General features: G+C 38.4%; 1 protein-coding gene across 1 annotated transcript in view; it reads left to right on the top strand.

The window, feature by feature from the left end:
* LOC148158371 (uncharacterized) overlaps nt 1–15,187 on the top strand; it is a 40,548-nt gene extending 25,361 nt beyond the window's left edge. The window contains exons 2-4 of the mRNA XM_088007510.1: nt 12,691–12,755; nt 12,860–12,890; nt 13,790–15,187. Of these exons, the coding sequence (XP_087863636.1) occupies nt 12,691–12,755; nt 12,860–12,890; nt 13,790–14,868 (1,175 nt within the window). The 3' untranslated portion in view covers nt 14,869–15,187. The remainder of the gene's footprint in view (nt 1–12,690; nt 12,756–12,859; nt 12,891–13,789) is intronic.
* The last annotated feature ends 906 nt before the right edge of the window (nt 15,188–16,093 follow it).

The following is a 16,093-nucleotide window of genomic DNA, read 5'->3' as shown; positions in this document are numbered from 1 at the left end:
GTGGAATGTCACCTCTCTGGTGGGAACTAGTGTGTGAGGCGGAGAGGTTCTGGCTAGAAATAGTTGGTCTCACCTCAAAGCATGGCTCTGGTTCTGGAACCAGTCTCCTTGAGAAGCCCTGGACATTCATTCCACTCTGGAGTTGCCCAAAGCGAGAGGCGCCAGGTTTACCCCAGTGAACGAGAATACCGCAAGTTGCCTTCCCTCAATGGAATATATAGTAGTCAGTCCCAGTGACCGTTTCATTCACGGTTTAGCCAATGTGCTTCCTGGGTAAAAATCAAACGACAAATGCTGCCCAAAGCGCGCCCTCCCCATCCCACCCCGCTCAACAGTTTCCAGCAACACAGGTGATACACGTGAGGGGCCCGGTCATTGGCCCCGCCACCCGGCCCGACGCTGACTTGTTCCGCTAGTGCGGGCCACTGTCAGTCTCATACCTTATTTGGAAACGGGACCATTGCAATCTGGAAGTGAAGGGGGCGCTATTTCCTATACTTCCGTTTTTATTTTCTTTGGAATCTGTGACATATTTTCACCTTTAGGAAGGAGTTTCAATCTCAGAGTGTATTTGAACTTCATTCTTTTATCCTTTTATTTACTTTAGCGCAGCTCACAGTTTTTAGCAAATTCTGTAGCTTTCGGTTTACTTCTAAATCTGCTCCTTAGTCGCATCTTTTCGGGCTTGCTACTGCCTCTAGTGGCGTGAGGGTGGTAACACAACTTATATACTTGCATTACTAAACCAGAATACCGCAACGCATTTATTATTTTCTATTAATTCTGGCATTACTGGAACAGTAAAAGATAAATTATCTTATAAAAAAATTTTTTTTTCTCATTTTTCTAAGGATGTAGAGCTAATTAAATGACAATATTTTTATGCATATCTATATATCTCCATCAATTATAGAAGGAACAAAAGACAAAAGGAGACATGAAAAACAACATGATTATCTATAATAAAAATACCATTCGCAATTTATACATAAGAAATTTAATTGAGCAAAAGTCAATAACAAACAAATGAATTAGGTACAGAAGAATAATAACACAGGTTGTTACAACCAGGGCTGTTAAACAGATATAAGCAAAAGTTATTTTTTTTGTTTTTACAGTGCCATGTATATTATTGAGAGACTTTTTGTTGGTAGAGTCTTATATATAGAAAAAAATAAGATTAAACTATTTAATCAATCAGCGAGGAAATTTTCCTTTGACTCTAAATCAATAAATCATATTCATGAATCACATTATTACACGGCCCATCTGTGGCGACGACACAAAAAAAAAGTAGTCTGCAGAAACTTTATGTGGCATACAATGATGGCATGAGGCTTCTACTCAAAGTGCCTAGATGGAGTAGTGCTAGCCATATGTTTGTACATAATGCTGTTTCCACATGTGCAGCTGTGCTCAGGAATCTTATGTATAAATGCATGTGTAGATTATATGTGTCATGCAATAATATAATTGCAATTTTAGTAAATCCTGCTTTTAGTACAGTGAGACTCTCGTCAAGATTATGGAATCACTGGCGTCATCATTTATTTGTGACTCGGTGAATAATACGTCATGTTTATTTTTAATTTTCTCTTATTTTGCTTGTTTTTACCTTTTTACCTTTTTTGTGTCTGGAATAAAGATTTGATTGATTGATTGATTGATTGATTGATTGATTGATTGATTGATTGATTGATTGATTGATTATCAACAATTTGTGAACAGAGCAAAACACTTGGCATGCTATAGGTAAATGTTATTTAGTTTTGTAAAGAATAATTATTGCAATGTCAATAAATGACGTCTAATAGATGTTCCTAGTTACCAGAGGGACACAGTAACACCTTCATGAGCTCAAAGGTTCAAACTGATGAATAATGAGAATGGACGCTCTCTGCTAAAATATTTCTTGCCATCTTTCATGTTCTTTCAGCAAACAGTTCAGACAGAGTTGTTTTAGGTTTCACCACTATTTACCTGCTGTTATTCCTGCCATTGAAAGTATTCTTAAAAGATTCTGTTAGTCTGCAGCTCATGTGACCAAACCAGCCAAGGAGATAAAAAGTTAAAACTTGACTTAAAATGTTGTTTTAACTTGAATTGAGTTAAAACTCAAGTTAGAATGTTTAGTTTTAACATTTAACTCAACAACCTCTGCCTAACTAGAGGTTGTACACAACCTCAAGCAGGGTAACCCTAAGGGTGATTCTCACGAACCTAGTCTTTTGAATGTCTTAGAAGATTTTAAAGTCATACTCATGAAAATTAAAAATAATTCACTTTTATTTGAACAATCATAATTTCTAACATTTGGCACACTTAATTGTTAGTTACCAAAATAGTTTTTTAAATGTTTTTTAATTAATTTTGGAGTCAGAAATTCATTACCGTAATGCGTCCGAAGTAAAAAAAATGCTTTCACCTCAATTTATCATTGTAATTATTCAGGCTGGTTTATAAAAAAATACTACCAACTTATTTAAAACTATGTTAACTAACTCAATATTGTAATATTTAATGTTTTCCTATTAAATAATAAAAATATATTAATAAAAGTCAGTATCCGGAGGTGCAAAACTCATTACCGTAGCACCTTGTTCAAAGTCCTGTAATATTTATTAAAAAAAAAGAAATTTAGTTATTTTGACCCATAATGCACAACAAAGAAGAGAAGACAAAAGATGGCTAAAAAATAAGACTGTTTGATATCTTTTGATTATGATAATTGTTACGTTTCTCCTCGCATATGCCTATTTCCACACCACAGGCGATCATTACCGTAATGTGCATTACATCATGTGCTTAAAAAGTAAATAATTAGATATTTTCCTGTAAAGAAGATATTAGGGAATTTGTATTCTAGGTGAAAAATTTTTGCTGAGTCACCATGACATGCTACCATTTTAAGCTATCTTATGCGAATGTCACTCATTACCGTAATGCACAACGTTCATTACCACGTAATTTGAGACCTGTTGCGGTAATGAAAAACAAGATTACGGTGATGAACAGTCTTTTTGAAATGAAAAAATAGATAAATACATAAAGTTTAATACTGCTTGTTATTGTTTTTTTTTTTTTACACAATTACAGCAGTTTTTGATTTACTTCCTACTTATGAAAAATGGTTATACTACTTATATTAACAAATATTAATTACCTAATGTGAAGGTCAAAAGGAAGTAGTGCTGGCTATCAATTAAAATGTCCAAAAATGCTTCGATACAGAGGGACCCATTTCAACTCATGATCCAATTTGATGGTTTTTCGATTCAGTTAAGGATATTGCGCTATCAAAATTTTACTTGGAAGGTGAATGAGTGAAAGAAGATGTATATTGGGGGCAGTTCTCCTGGATAGGCAGCCTGGGGTGATGGTCCACCTATTTAAAAAGGGAGGATACAGAGTATGCTCCAACTACAGAGGGTTCTTAGGCCTCCTTGGTAATGTCTATTCAGTGGTTCTAGTTTAGTCGAATCTAAGTTTCAGGAAGAGCAGTGTGGTTTTTCTCTTGTTCGTGGAGCACAAGACCAGCTCTACACCCTCAGTAGGGTCCTGGAGGGTGCGTGGAAGTTCACCCAATCAATATTATTAACATGTGTATTGTGAACTTGGAAAAAGTGTTCGACCGTCTCCTTCAGGGATCCCTGTAGGGGCTGACAGTAAGTCAGGCTCGTTTCCGGTGAGAGTTGGATTCCACCAAGACTGCCCTTTGTCATCGATTCTGTTCATTACTTTCATAGACAGAATTTCTAAACGTAGCCAAGATGTGGAGGGGATCCGTTTTGTTGATCTTCGGATCGCATCTCTGCTTTTTGCAGATGATGTGGTCCTATTGGCTTCATCAGGTCATGATCTACAGGTTTAGTTCCAAGTATATCTGTGGTTATGGATGGAAAAATGGAGTGAGAAATTGACAGGTGGATTGGTGCAGCGTCCACAGTGAAGCATATACTGCTTTTCATTGTAAGCAGTAATGGCTTTCCATTATGGTTGAGCAATATGCAACATTTTCCCAGTTGTACCGGTCTGCCCTGGTGAAGAGAGAGCTGAGTCAAGAGACAAAGCTCTCAATTTACTTCCCTCATTTATGGTCATGAGATCTGGGTCATCACCGAAAGAACAAGATCACAGATACAAGAGGCTAAAATATTTTTTCTCTGGGTTCTCTCATAGAGATAGGGTGAGAAGCTCTGTCATCCGGGAGGGACTCAGAGTAGAGCCGCTGCTCCTCCACATCGAGAGGAGCCAGTTGAGGTGGCTCGGGCATCTGGTAAGGATGCCCGAGCCACCTCAGTAAATAAATCACCCTTAGATAATAAATAAATAAATAAATAAATAAATAAATAAATAAATAAATAAATAAATAAATAAATAAATAAACCAACCAACCAACCAGTGAAGGACATAACCTATTGTCTAGGGCTGTGTAATAATATTGATTTTGCAATATATATCAATATTTTCTTTCCTAGAAAAAAAATCGATATAGTAACGCAAGTATCGTAACATCCAACTGTCACCTTGCTCACTCACTGCTTGCTTCACCAGGTGAGTGATGAGGTCATCAGGCTTAGAGTGATTCCTTCAGATGTTAAGTGTCAAAGTTAAAAAGGTATCAAACTATGCAGAGCAGGTACTTGGTGCACTTTATTTACTTTACAAATGCAAGCTACAATTTGTACTGTTTCAATTAAAAGAAACATGTTTTCTCACCACTTCTTTGATTAATTTTGTCCAGCTGTTGACTTTAAGTTTGTGCCCAGGTCCAACCAGACCCAGGTATTGTGTAGTTGGTGCTTTTAATAATTTTTCAGTTAAATTAATTCAATTCAACTCTATAATGCTCACAAAATGTCACCAAAATTACTCTCACTCTAAAATCTTTCAGAAAATTGCAAAAGTGTATTGAATTGTATCGTTTGCTGATTATCACAATATATATCATATCGTGAGCAGAATATGTGTATCGTATCGTGAGATTATTGTATCACTGCAGCCCTACTATTGTCGAGGATTGATGAATCCGTCCAATTGCCCAACCTTACATTCCAAGCAATAAGCAGAGATGAAAAAAAAGTTAGGTCTTCATAAAAAGTAGAGTGTCTGAGAATAGTTCTTAAAGATATAGTCAGTGTTTTCAGCAAAGTTGAGCTGACTCTCCAGGAATGACTTGAGGCTTTTAAAATTTGCCACAATGTCAACAGGTTGGCCATCAAGTGAAACTGGAATCACTGTCAGGTTTTGTTTATCTCATTTAATTTGCTCTACTGCCTTAAGAAAATGAAAAGGTATGTTCTTTTGTGAGGGAATTTATCTTTTACTGTTCCAGTAATGCCAGAATTATTAATAATAAAGACTTTGTGGTATTCTGATTTAGTAATGTAATTAGATTAGTTGTGTTACCACCCCCACGCCACTAGAGGCAGTAGCAAGCCCGAAAAGATGCGACTAAGGAGCAGATTTAGAAGTAAACCGAAAGCTACAGAATGGGCTCTTTGCACCTCAGCTTCCGCGTTCGGTGTAATGCGGCTCGATTGTTTCCGATCCAATACAAATATCATTTACACTAGGTGCTTGCAGGGCTTGGCCAAGGTTTGTACATCGATCCGAAGCCCCAACAAGTCAGCTGGAGAAAGGTTTTAGATGTTCGCCTCGTTATACATTCACTGACACGAAGGTGAGTTTTACTTAAACTTTGTGGCTAACATTAACCTTAGCTTATGCTAGTAGGCAATATTCTCGGACATTGTTCTTGTAAAATGTGCTATTTAAGTATCTAAACATTCTAACGGACAATGTATTTATCTTATTTTCAAGTATATTATGTGTGTTTATTGTCGTTAGTGTCACAGACTAACGGGAAGGTTCCGGTTCGGGCTTTTTACTTCCGAAGCCTGACGGAGCTCAACAAGCCTCATAGCTTGACAGTAGCGCAGCTCTGGTGTCAGAGATCTGGTTCAGCTGTTCAGGTTCAAAGTTGCTGGTTTTAGAAAAATATGACCGTGTTGCTTCATGTCTCCGTGTTATTTCGTTTTATTACCTTTGCATGTTTCTTGTTCAGAGCTCAGATAGGACGGTGTTTACAGCAGGATGTACAGGCGGATCAGTTGCTCGGCTTCTGGCTCTGGTCTGCTCTCTCGTTCCCATAAACTCTTTCAGGCTGAATATAGAAGTGATTCCATGGAAATAACTCAGGGAGGCTCCTTTATTTACCATCCGTATCCCCGGTAGTTTTAGGCTGATCCGGAGTGAAGTGAAGGCTGCAAACTTTGCTGTGCGGCGTTAGCTGGTAGCGACAGATATTTACAAGCCATCTTCTTAATTCAGGATAGCTTGGAAATTAACGAAAACTTAAAAGCCCATTATATTAGGAAGACAACAATGTTAATAGTATTGTTTTTTTGCATCTGAAATACGACTTAGTCTTTTCTACCAGTCATGGTAACTCAAAGCGGAAAAAAGTGAGCCGCATTAGCTCCTGGAGATGTGACGTCAACGCCTTAGGTGCAAAGAGCCCATTTGCTAAAAACTGTGAGCTGCGCTGAAGTAAATAAAAGAATAAAAGAAAGAAGCTCAAATACACTCTGAGATTGAAACTCCTTCCTAAGGTGAAAATATATCACAGATTTCAAAAGAAAATAAAAACGGAAGTATAGGAAATAGCGCGCCCTTCACTTCCAGATTGCAATGGTTCCATTTCCAAATAAGGTATGAGACTGACAGTGGTCCGTCCCCGCCCCTTTCTGTTTGCTGCAGCGTGGTTGTTCTCCTTAGAGGTAGGGTGAGGAGCTCGGTCATCCGGCAGGGACTCAGAGTAGAGTCGCTGCTCCTTCACGTCGAGAGGAGTCAGTTGAGGGGGCTTGGGCATATGGCTAAGATCCCTCCTGGACGCCTCTCTGCTGAGGTTTTCCGGGCACGTCCCACCGGAAGGAGGCCCTGGGGAAGACCCAGGACACGCTGGAGGGACTATGTTTCTCGGCTGGCCTGGGAACGCCTTGGGATCCTGTGTCTGGAACAAGTAGCAGGGGAGAGGGAAGTCTCGTCCTCCCATCTTAAGCTGCTACCCCTGTGACCCGACCACTGGTCCTCTTGTCACTTCTCTGTTACTTTCTCGTTCCATGTGTGTTCTCTTCGTGTCTCCTTGCTGGATTCCTTCCATTGGATGTTTGGTTTGTGTTTCTGCGCTAGCTTCCGCGGGGATGATACCAGAGGACAGAGAGGAATGGATGATGTTAGTAATGATAGGAAGCAGAGAATTGAGACAGGGCTTGACGAGAACTGTAGGAAAAAGTTTGGACTGGTTGGAAGACGGTTTACACTGGTTGATTGTTGATTTCAGGTGAAACCGGGTTAGATCAAACCCTATTTCCATCACCGGAGAAAATGTGAAAGTGGTTGAGGAATATAAGTACGTCGGTGTTCACCTTGACAACAGACTGGACTGGAGATACCTCAGTCAAGCTATCTATGAAAAGGGACAGAGCAGACTGGACTTCTTGAGGAAGCTAAGATCCTTCAAGGTTTGCAGCAAGATGCTGCAGATCTTCTATAAGTCTGTTGTTGAGAGCGTCATCTCTTTTGCCATCATCTGTTGGGGCAGCAGCATCAGAGCCAGAGAACTGAAAAGGCTCAACAGTCTGATAAAAAAAAGGCTGGTTCTGTTCTGGGTCTGTTCTTCGGACAACTGTGCAACCTCTGGAGATGATGATGCAAGGAAGGATTCTTCAGAGGATAAAGAAAATTATGGACAACAATGACCATCCTCTTCATGAGACTGACTTGGGAAGAGAGGGTGTCTTCAGTAGTTAAGATCTACAATAAGTCTTTGAAGAATCTTAACTAATGAGTTATGACATTTAATTTCCCTTTGGGATTAATAAAGTATTTTTGAATTTGATTTTGAACTGTTAATGTTCACGGCTTTGATTTAAAGTTAATCGATTAAGTCCTTGCAGCTGTTCAGTTGACATGCAGGATCTTTTAGACCAGTGTTTCTCAACCCTGGTCCTCACCGCCCCCTGTCCTGCATGTTTTAGGTATTTCCCTTCTGCCACACACATGAATTGTATCTTTGGGTGATTAACAGGCTTCTGCAGCACTTGATGGTCATGCAATCATTTGAATCAGCTGTTCTGAAATAGAGGCACATCTAAAACATGCAGAGCAAGGGGGCTGTGAGGATCAGGGTTGAGAAACACTGTTTTAGACAGAGTTAAGAAACTGATACTCTGAATGGAGAATATGAGGGAGGTTTGAAATTATTTTCTGAGCCCGTGTGATTATAGTTTCATTGAAAATGGTCTGAAGTGAAGCATACTGCTTGACCCACAGTAGCAGCAGCTCATAGCGGTTTACAAAACAGAATAGAATATATTTTATTGATCCCCAACGAGAAATTGCTTTATGAGAGACAAGTGGGGTTAGACAGAGAGGTTCCAAATCCAGGCAGAAATGCTGAACCTAATGATGCAGCTCAGTGATTCTTGAGTATAGGGACAAAACAAGTCTTATGGATAAAGCACAAAATTTGAATAAAACATCCATCCATCCATTTTCTTTACACCCTTGTCCCTCAGTGGGGTCAGGAGGGGTGCTGGTGCCTATCTCCAGCTAACATTCCGGGCGAGAGGCGGGGTGCACCCTGGACAGGTCTCCAGTCTGTCGCTGGCCAACACAGAGACACACAACCATGCACACACACATTCATACCTAGGGACAATTTGGAGAGGCCAATGTTTTTGGACTGTGGGAGGAAACCAGAGTACACAGAAAAAACCCACGCATGCACAGGGAGAACATGCAGAAAGACCGGGGCTGGGAATCAAACCCAGAACCTTCTTGCTGCAAGGCAACAGCTCTACCAACTGCACCACTGTGCAGCCTGAATAAAATATACACAAAATATATATTTTTTCAAATATCTGACTGAAATAACCTGAGTCATGTGAGCACAACAATGTATGTTTTCCTGGTGTTTGCTGAATATTTTTTTGTATTTTAAACATTGTAGTAGGTGGATGGTGTCTTTAAAATCCCTTGTCCTGAAGCAGAACTCAACACATTATAATAGTTTAAAACAAATTAAGGAATACTAAGGTAGTAAGTATTATGACAATTAAGTATAAGTAGTCATATAAATAATTATAAAAGTAACAATAAATTGAATAAAAAATCATTTTTATATATTTTCCAACTCCATTGAAATTTGTTCCAAGTTTTTGTCAACACTGTCAGACTTAAAAAGAATATTTAAAAAATCAGGCATTATTGGGGGGCACCAGGACTTCTGAGGACCCCATGACCTCTTTCTTTCTCTTCCTTTGCTGAGAGGTCAGTAGTTAGCTCTGGTTAGCTTAAGTTATTCTTTAGATTTTCTTCTGTTTTATTCCTAAGTTGCTCGTTACAACCATGATGTACCAACTCCAACAGATAATTTACAAAAGGTTGATGAAATTTAAAAGCTTAATTTTGGTAAACTGTAAAGATTTCATGGACCTGATGAGCTACAATATTACCTCCTTCAGAATAACATAATATAAATTGAGGTAGTTTGGCTTTTTGTCAACTCCATCAGAGTTTTTAAGACTCTTTCAGTGAAATTGTTGTCAAATCTCACTTAAATATGCAATTAATTCATTTTAATGTATTTTACATAAATTGCATTACTTCATATGTATCAAGTATTTCTTTTTACTCACTAGTTTGTCACCACCTTCAGTTCTGTGTCAACTCCGTCAGATTTACTTTTTGTTGTTTTAAATAATATTTCTTTTGTTTCTTGAGAAGCATTTGTCTAAGACTGAGTAAAAATATCACTCATAGGGTATTTTAAAAATTATTTTATATTTATTTTTTGTCAGATGGTGATGACAAAGATCTGGGTCAGGTCGATTAAAAATTAAATTTTTTAAAAAATGTTGCAAATGGGAGCCCGCACTTTAGCGTCTTTACATTTCAAAAACATTGTCATATTTGCATCCATAAGGTTGAGAAATAATTTTTTAAAAAAAAGGGAAAATTTAAACCCATTTTGTCCCTATTCTCGAGAATCACTGAGCTAACGGTGCTTTCTCTATTTCAGTATGTTGAAAGAGCAACATCATTTTTTGACTGACACAAGAGGCCCTCAACCTGCACAGAAAGTGTAGTTGCTACAGGACCCTGTTACTGACCGAGTCAACCTGAGCAGTCCAGGAGAGTTTGTTGTCAATTTGTATTCCAAAGAATAGATCAAAAAAAGGTTTGTCATGATTTCTCTAGTTGAGAAGAATGCCACCACTCAGGTATAATGTGTTTACCTGGTAGAGGTGAGGAAACGCAACGTTTTTAGTACTTCAAGTGGGATTTCAAACAGACACCTGTTACTAGAACAGGTAGCTCTAGTAACCCAAATAACCGTAAGCATCTACAAGAAAGCCACAACTCAGGAAGACGGTGGAATCAATTAAGCAGTAAATGGGAAAACACAACACACAAGAGAGCTAAAAGTAACACAAAATCCAAATCTCCACAAGGCTCCTGTAATATTTGGATGTTAAGAATCAGAAAATGTTCCTCACAACACTGAAGACAGTTTTTAATCTGCTGTCGGTGGTTAAATGTGAGTGTCTGAAATGAGGCAGAGAATAGCTGTGTCATCAGAAAAATTTGACATGTAGTTGTTTGGTGTAGTGTATTAAGTTGCATTTCAGTAGCATTAAGAGAAAATACTTTAAAAAAATTAAACATTTCATCTGTGTATTAAATCTCACATTTAGAAAAAACTCAGCTTAAGCACATCTGTTTAACCGCTAACCACTACCTCATCAAGCAGAATTACACTACAAACATAAATCAATAAAATAAAAAAATAAAAAATCACCAGTAGAAAACAAGTAAATACTTACCCACGGCAACTCCAAGTAAGCAAAATACCTGAAGTAGGTTTTCTCTCATTGTTTTTATGTTTCTGTGGTCCAGTCAGATGGACCAGTTACTCCCAGCTGTTCAAGACATTTGACCCACTTTTCAAAAAATGCCCTGCAAAGCATTTTCAGTCTCTACGGATACCTTGGTAAAATAAATAACTACTTCAAATTCAAAAATACTTCATTAATATGTTGTTGTTACTCATATTAATTCAAGTTCTTCAAAGAGTTATTGTAGATGGTGATGGCTGTTGGCAGGACAGACCTCTTGTAGCGATCTGGGAAGATATTTGTAGCTTTCTGTATCATAGATCTTGTAATAATGTGAACGTGAAATATTTTAAAAATAATATAATGTGTTTTACAGTAATTTGATGTGCTAACAATCATGTTTCAGTTGAGTTGATTTGTTAATTTCTTAGTTCACAGAAATATTTTTATGCCTGGTTTCCTAGAGACATGGATTTTGGTTCAAATAATGAAAACAATGTTATTTATTTTTTAAATTAAAAAGCAAAAGCATTTCTAATAATATTACCAACTCAAAAAACTCTTTAGTTTATGAGCTTTTTATTTCTGTGGGATGTAGACACAAGAAAGACTCCCTACTCAACTTCTCACGGCCAGCTAAGAAATGTTGTTGCATCAACTAATTTACTCCCTCTTTGGTTACCTAGCAACAACCTGTTTAGTAATTTGCAGTAGTTTAAGGATTCACCACTTTGCTTTTTAACTGCTTAAAAATAAACAGTGTGGAGTGAAAACTCTGCATAAGTCACGCCACCAGTTTGGCAGTATTTCAGATAAATAAAACAAAAGATTAACAATAATTATGGACATCGACTGATATAAAATGCTTTTATCACGAAATTATTTCATGCAATGTTCATAAGGTCATTCATAGAAATAACTTTTTTACAGTTATTTTTTTTCAGTCTGAAGCAGTTAACCTGGTTATGCAACATACAGAACTTTATTGATTTACAAAGTATTGTTGTACCAATCAATCAGTCAAACTTTGTATACAGAGTACGTGTCATACACTCAAGTGCAATACAAAATTACAGTTGTAATTACATTTAATCACTTGGAGACACACAGTGAAATGATCCATGTGATCAAATCAAGTAAACAGACAAAAAAAAACCCAAAAAACAAGGTTGGTCTGGAAGTGGGAGAAAATCAATTATACAAGATGAGAAACTGTGGCAGTTCATGTTGATTAGTGAGGAAACTGTTAGGTAAATTGTATTATTATCAACTATTTGGTATATCTTTATTATGTTCTTAGTTTATGTATTCTTACTTATTTAGTTTAGTCATATGTTTTAAGGAATGTTTCTGTATTGTTAATCACTCTGCTTCCTTCCTCAGAGGAGGCCTCTCTGAAGAAGAGCAGTGACAGAAGCTCTTCTCAGAACGGCCTGCTTTGACCTCTTAGATAGCTATAAAACCATCGCCGTGAAGATGTACAACTTATACTGCTTGATCCTGGGTCAGGAACTGGATAAGCTAGTGCGAGATGGATTGTGTTGTTAGTTAGCGATAATCTTGGCGCTGTGACTGTGTGATGAAGTGTCTTTTCCCCTCCCCTTTAGAGTTACAGCGCTCTCTGTGATTAGGGATCCTAAAGACAATAAAAAGAGAGGGGCAGGCAAATGTGCTTCAGAGCAGTTGGAGATTTGTAACTGAAAGCACATCTCTGTCTGTTCTCCTCGCGAGTATTCAGAATCTAACTTTCTCTTGTCTTTCCTGTGTTATGTGCTGTGTTTAATAGGTGTCAACCCTGACATAATTTGGTCCTTCGAGCCGGATCTCAACATACCGGAAGGATTCCAGCGGGTAAGGCAGATGCCAGTAGAGACCGTGCACGGCAAGCTTCCTAGTGGAAGCTTTTCAGAACCTGTTCAAGGGCTGGCACTCTGCCTGCCTGCTGGGATCTGAAGGTTGACGAGACTCCAAGGAAAGACAACAGGGGTGAGTGATTCTTGGTTAAAAGTGGCGAGTGACTGGGGGTCATTGCGCGTATATAAAACCCTGTAAATTCTAGACTCTAACAGGTAACAAATTAATGCACAAAATCCGCGTAGGATAGCGAAAGTCCTAGCGCAAAGTCTTCGTGTAACAGGCGGACGGAGCCTGGTGCTGTGCAAGGTTGGAGACCTTGTCCTGTTCGGTGGCGGGGCCTGGTATACCCGTGTTAAACGGACTGCGGAGTCCGGCGACGACAGGCGCTTAAATTCCGTGACAAAAGTGTGAAAGTGAGAGTGATTGGAGGTTTAAATACCACTCGGTATTTTACCTCATATAACGCAGTAGGGTTGTAAGCAGCAAACCTCTTGTGGATGCAATAGGCAAGATTTTCCCACTCGAAAGAGTTGAAGTGGAGAATACCACAACAAGGTATTTTTAATTGCTGGCCTACTGAAACAAACTCCAGTTCATAGGACTCCCTAGGAGTCAACGAACCTGGACCAAATTTAAATAAATAAATTTTTGAAGCTAAAATAGCAAACCAAAGGTAAATAAATTAATAACTTTTCAAATTAAATTGCAAGTACTTTAAATAATGGGAAACACGAATTCTTGTAATTCCTCACTCGCTGAGGGTTCCGAAGAGGATGAGAAGTACATGCTGTCCAGATTTCCTGGTAGCACTGTATACATGACAAAATGGAAGAAGAAATATGGAGTAGAGGGGAAATTAAAATTTGAACAATGGCAAATTGTAGTAAAAACTTTGGAGAACAGTGTAATGGAAAAAAGAGGAAGAAAAAAGGCGAAAAAGGAGGAGGAGTTGAGTTGTGCTAAATTATGGTTAAAAGAATCCGAGAACTTATTTGTAAGAACAAAAGAAAGCACACGGACTGCTGTAGCGGTGCTGGGAGCGCAAGCTCCTGCAGCCACCCCTCCCCCCGCCGCTGCAGCAGCTCAGTCTGCCCTAGTATCAGCTGCTGCGGTCTCAGCAGCACGACTGTACCCCTCATTAGACGAAGGGGCCCCAGACTTATATGTTTTCAGACCCTGGACCTTAGAAGAAGCCAGGAAGGCTGTGGAAGGAATAACACCTGCAGCAGAGGATCCCGATATATGGGTAGAAGACATGACTGGATTAATTCATTCCTATAGATTAAATGGGACAGAAGCAGGGGAAGCTGCAATGCTCTCACTAGGGAAAGACTGGGCAAAAGTAAGAGGGAATTATACGGGAAAAATAACTGATCAAAATGGTAGATTAGGCCCAATAAAATACCCTATGGGAGCTAATCCAGAACTGAGTGAAGCATTCAAAGTACAATGGGATCCATTATGTGAAAGAGTCAAAAGAAATTTTCGCAAAAAAGCAAATTACCGCCACTTGGCAGGGATAAAACAAATAGCTGGAGAAAAAGTAGATGATTTCTGTTTGCGTTTTAAAAAAGAGTTTAAAATGCATAGTGGGATAACTTTTAATGAAGATGACACCAGTGCATATCAGCAGCAACTGAAAAATGCTTTGCTGACGGGCTTTCGCCCTGAAATTGGGAGATGGATAAGAAAACACCTGGTTGAAATTGAAACTGTCCCTGTCTCACAATTAACCACGTGGGCAATTCATGCTGAAGAAATCCTTGAAAAACCTAACCAAGGATCGGATGTTTTTCAGCTGGATGAATTTGGAGGTTTAGGAACCTCTGCCTTTTCCAACGGACCGATGAAAGGCCGTGGAAAAAGCAGAGACAGAGGAGGTCGCAATAGGCGACAACCCAAGAATAATACCCCACAAAATCCACGCAGTCCAAATGGCTGCTGGATTTGTGGCGGTACTGGCCACTGGGCAAGAAACTGCCCTTCAAAGAATGCTGCACGGGACAACAGGAGGGGTGGTGGAGTGAGGAAACCTCAAACAGGAGTAATCCTCAGCATGATCAGAGTTTATCACACCCCGAAAAGACAAACCACCACACCAAATTGATGAAATGGTGGACATGTGTGCAGCTTGGGATACGTTAAGTAGAATCATAAAAGAAATTGAATTTCTGTGCGATACCGGTGCATAAAAATATATATATATATATATTTTAACGTTACCAAAATTAGGTTTAAACCTCACAAGTGACAAATAATTCATTTTAAGTATACTACTGTGGAAATAAATTAAACACCTCTAAGTGTTGAAAATAATTGATAATTGAATTTAACTCAAGAATTTGATTTAGAGTTTAATTCTATAAAGAATCTACAAATTGATTGTTTTTGTGGGATTTTTCATATTGGATGAATGACAATTATTATGAGAAGAGAGAAATGTTACTACAAAATTGAGTAACGGATGAAACTATTGACCATTTAATACTGGTTATAAAAAACTTACGTTGTTAACTTGTCTGAAATGCAAGGTTAAGTGAAAGTCTGAGATTTTAAGCAACCTGATAGATATGAATGGCTACTAAAAATTGATGATTGTGAATGACAGCAACACTTTCTAGATTTCAGTCTAAAACATTTTAATCTAGATTTGATTTATAGTCAAATTCAAAAAGAAAAATCTTGGATTACAGGATTTGAGATTTGGTTAATTTAAAGATGGACATTTTTATTCTAGAGGAATTCGATAGAAATGTTGAAAGCTGCTGAATTTAACAAAGAATAACCAAAATATAATCCTGCAATTAAAAGACGTGTCTGCTAAAATATCTTCTATAGTGAACCTATGAGTTCACCTGTCCTCCCAAACACTTTATTAGAAGCTTAACTGATTGTGACACATGGGCGATGTCATGTGTTAAAAGGGGGGGGAAAGGGAAATGAGGTGATAACAATAATATAATATAAATTGGTGCCTGATTATGCGGAAATTGTGGCACCTTTACAGAAATTAATGTATAGTGAAAATCTCAAAATGTAAAGCAGGCCCTTGTGTCAACCTCTGCCCTAGCTTTACCAAATTATCAACAACCTTTTGTTCAGATGGTGGATTGCAAAGGTCATTTTATAACCTCGGTACTGGCACAACAACATGGTGATAAAATGAGACCGGTCGCATATTACTCCTCTAAACTAGATAGTGTGGCGTGTGCGTTGCCTCACTGTGTGAGGGCTGTTATTGCTGCTTCCATGGCTGTTGAAGTTAGCGCTCCTATTGTACTATTTCATCCATTACCACTAAGAGTACCACACGCGGTATCAGCGCTATTGTT

Source organism: Poecilia mexicana, unplaced genomic scaffold, assembly GCF_051168715.1.
Source record: "Poecilia mexicana isolate PSO_F unplaced genomic scaffold, ASM5116871v1 scaffold_7, whole genome shotgun sequence".
NCBI classification, from domain to species: Eukaryota; Metazoa; Chordata; class Actinopteri; order Cyprinodontiformes; family Poeciliidae; genus Poecilia; species Poecilia mexicana.
The sequence above is the reverse complement of the archived record's forward strand: the minus strand, read 5'-3'. Positions and strand labels throughout refer to the sequence as shown.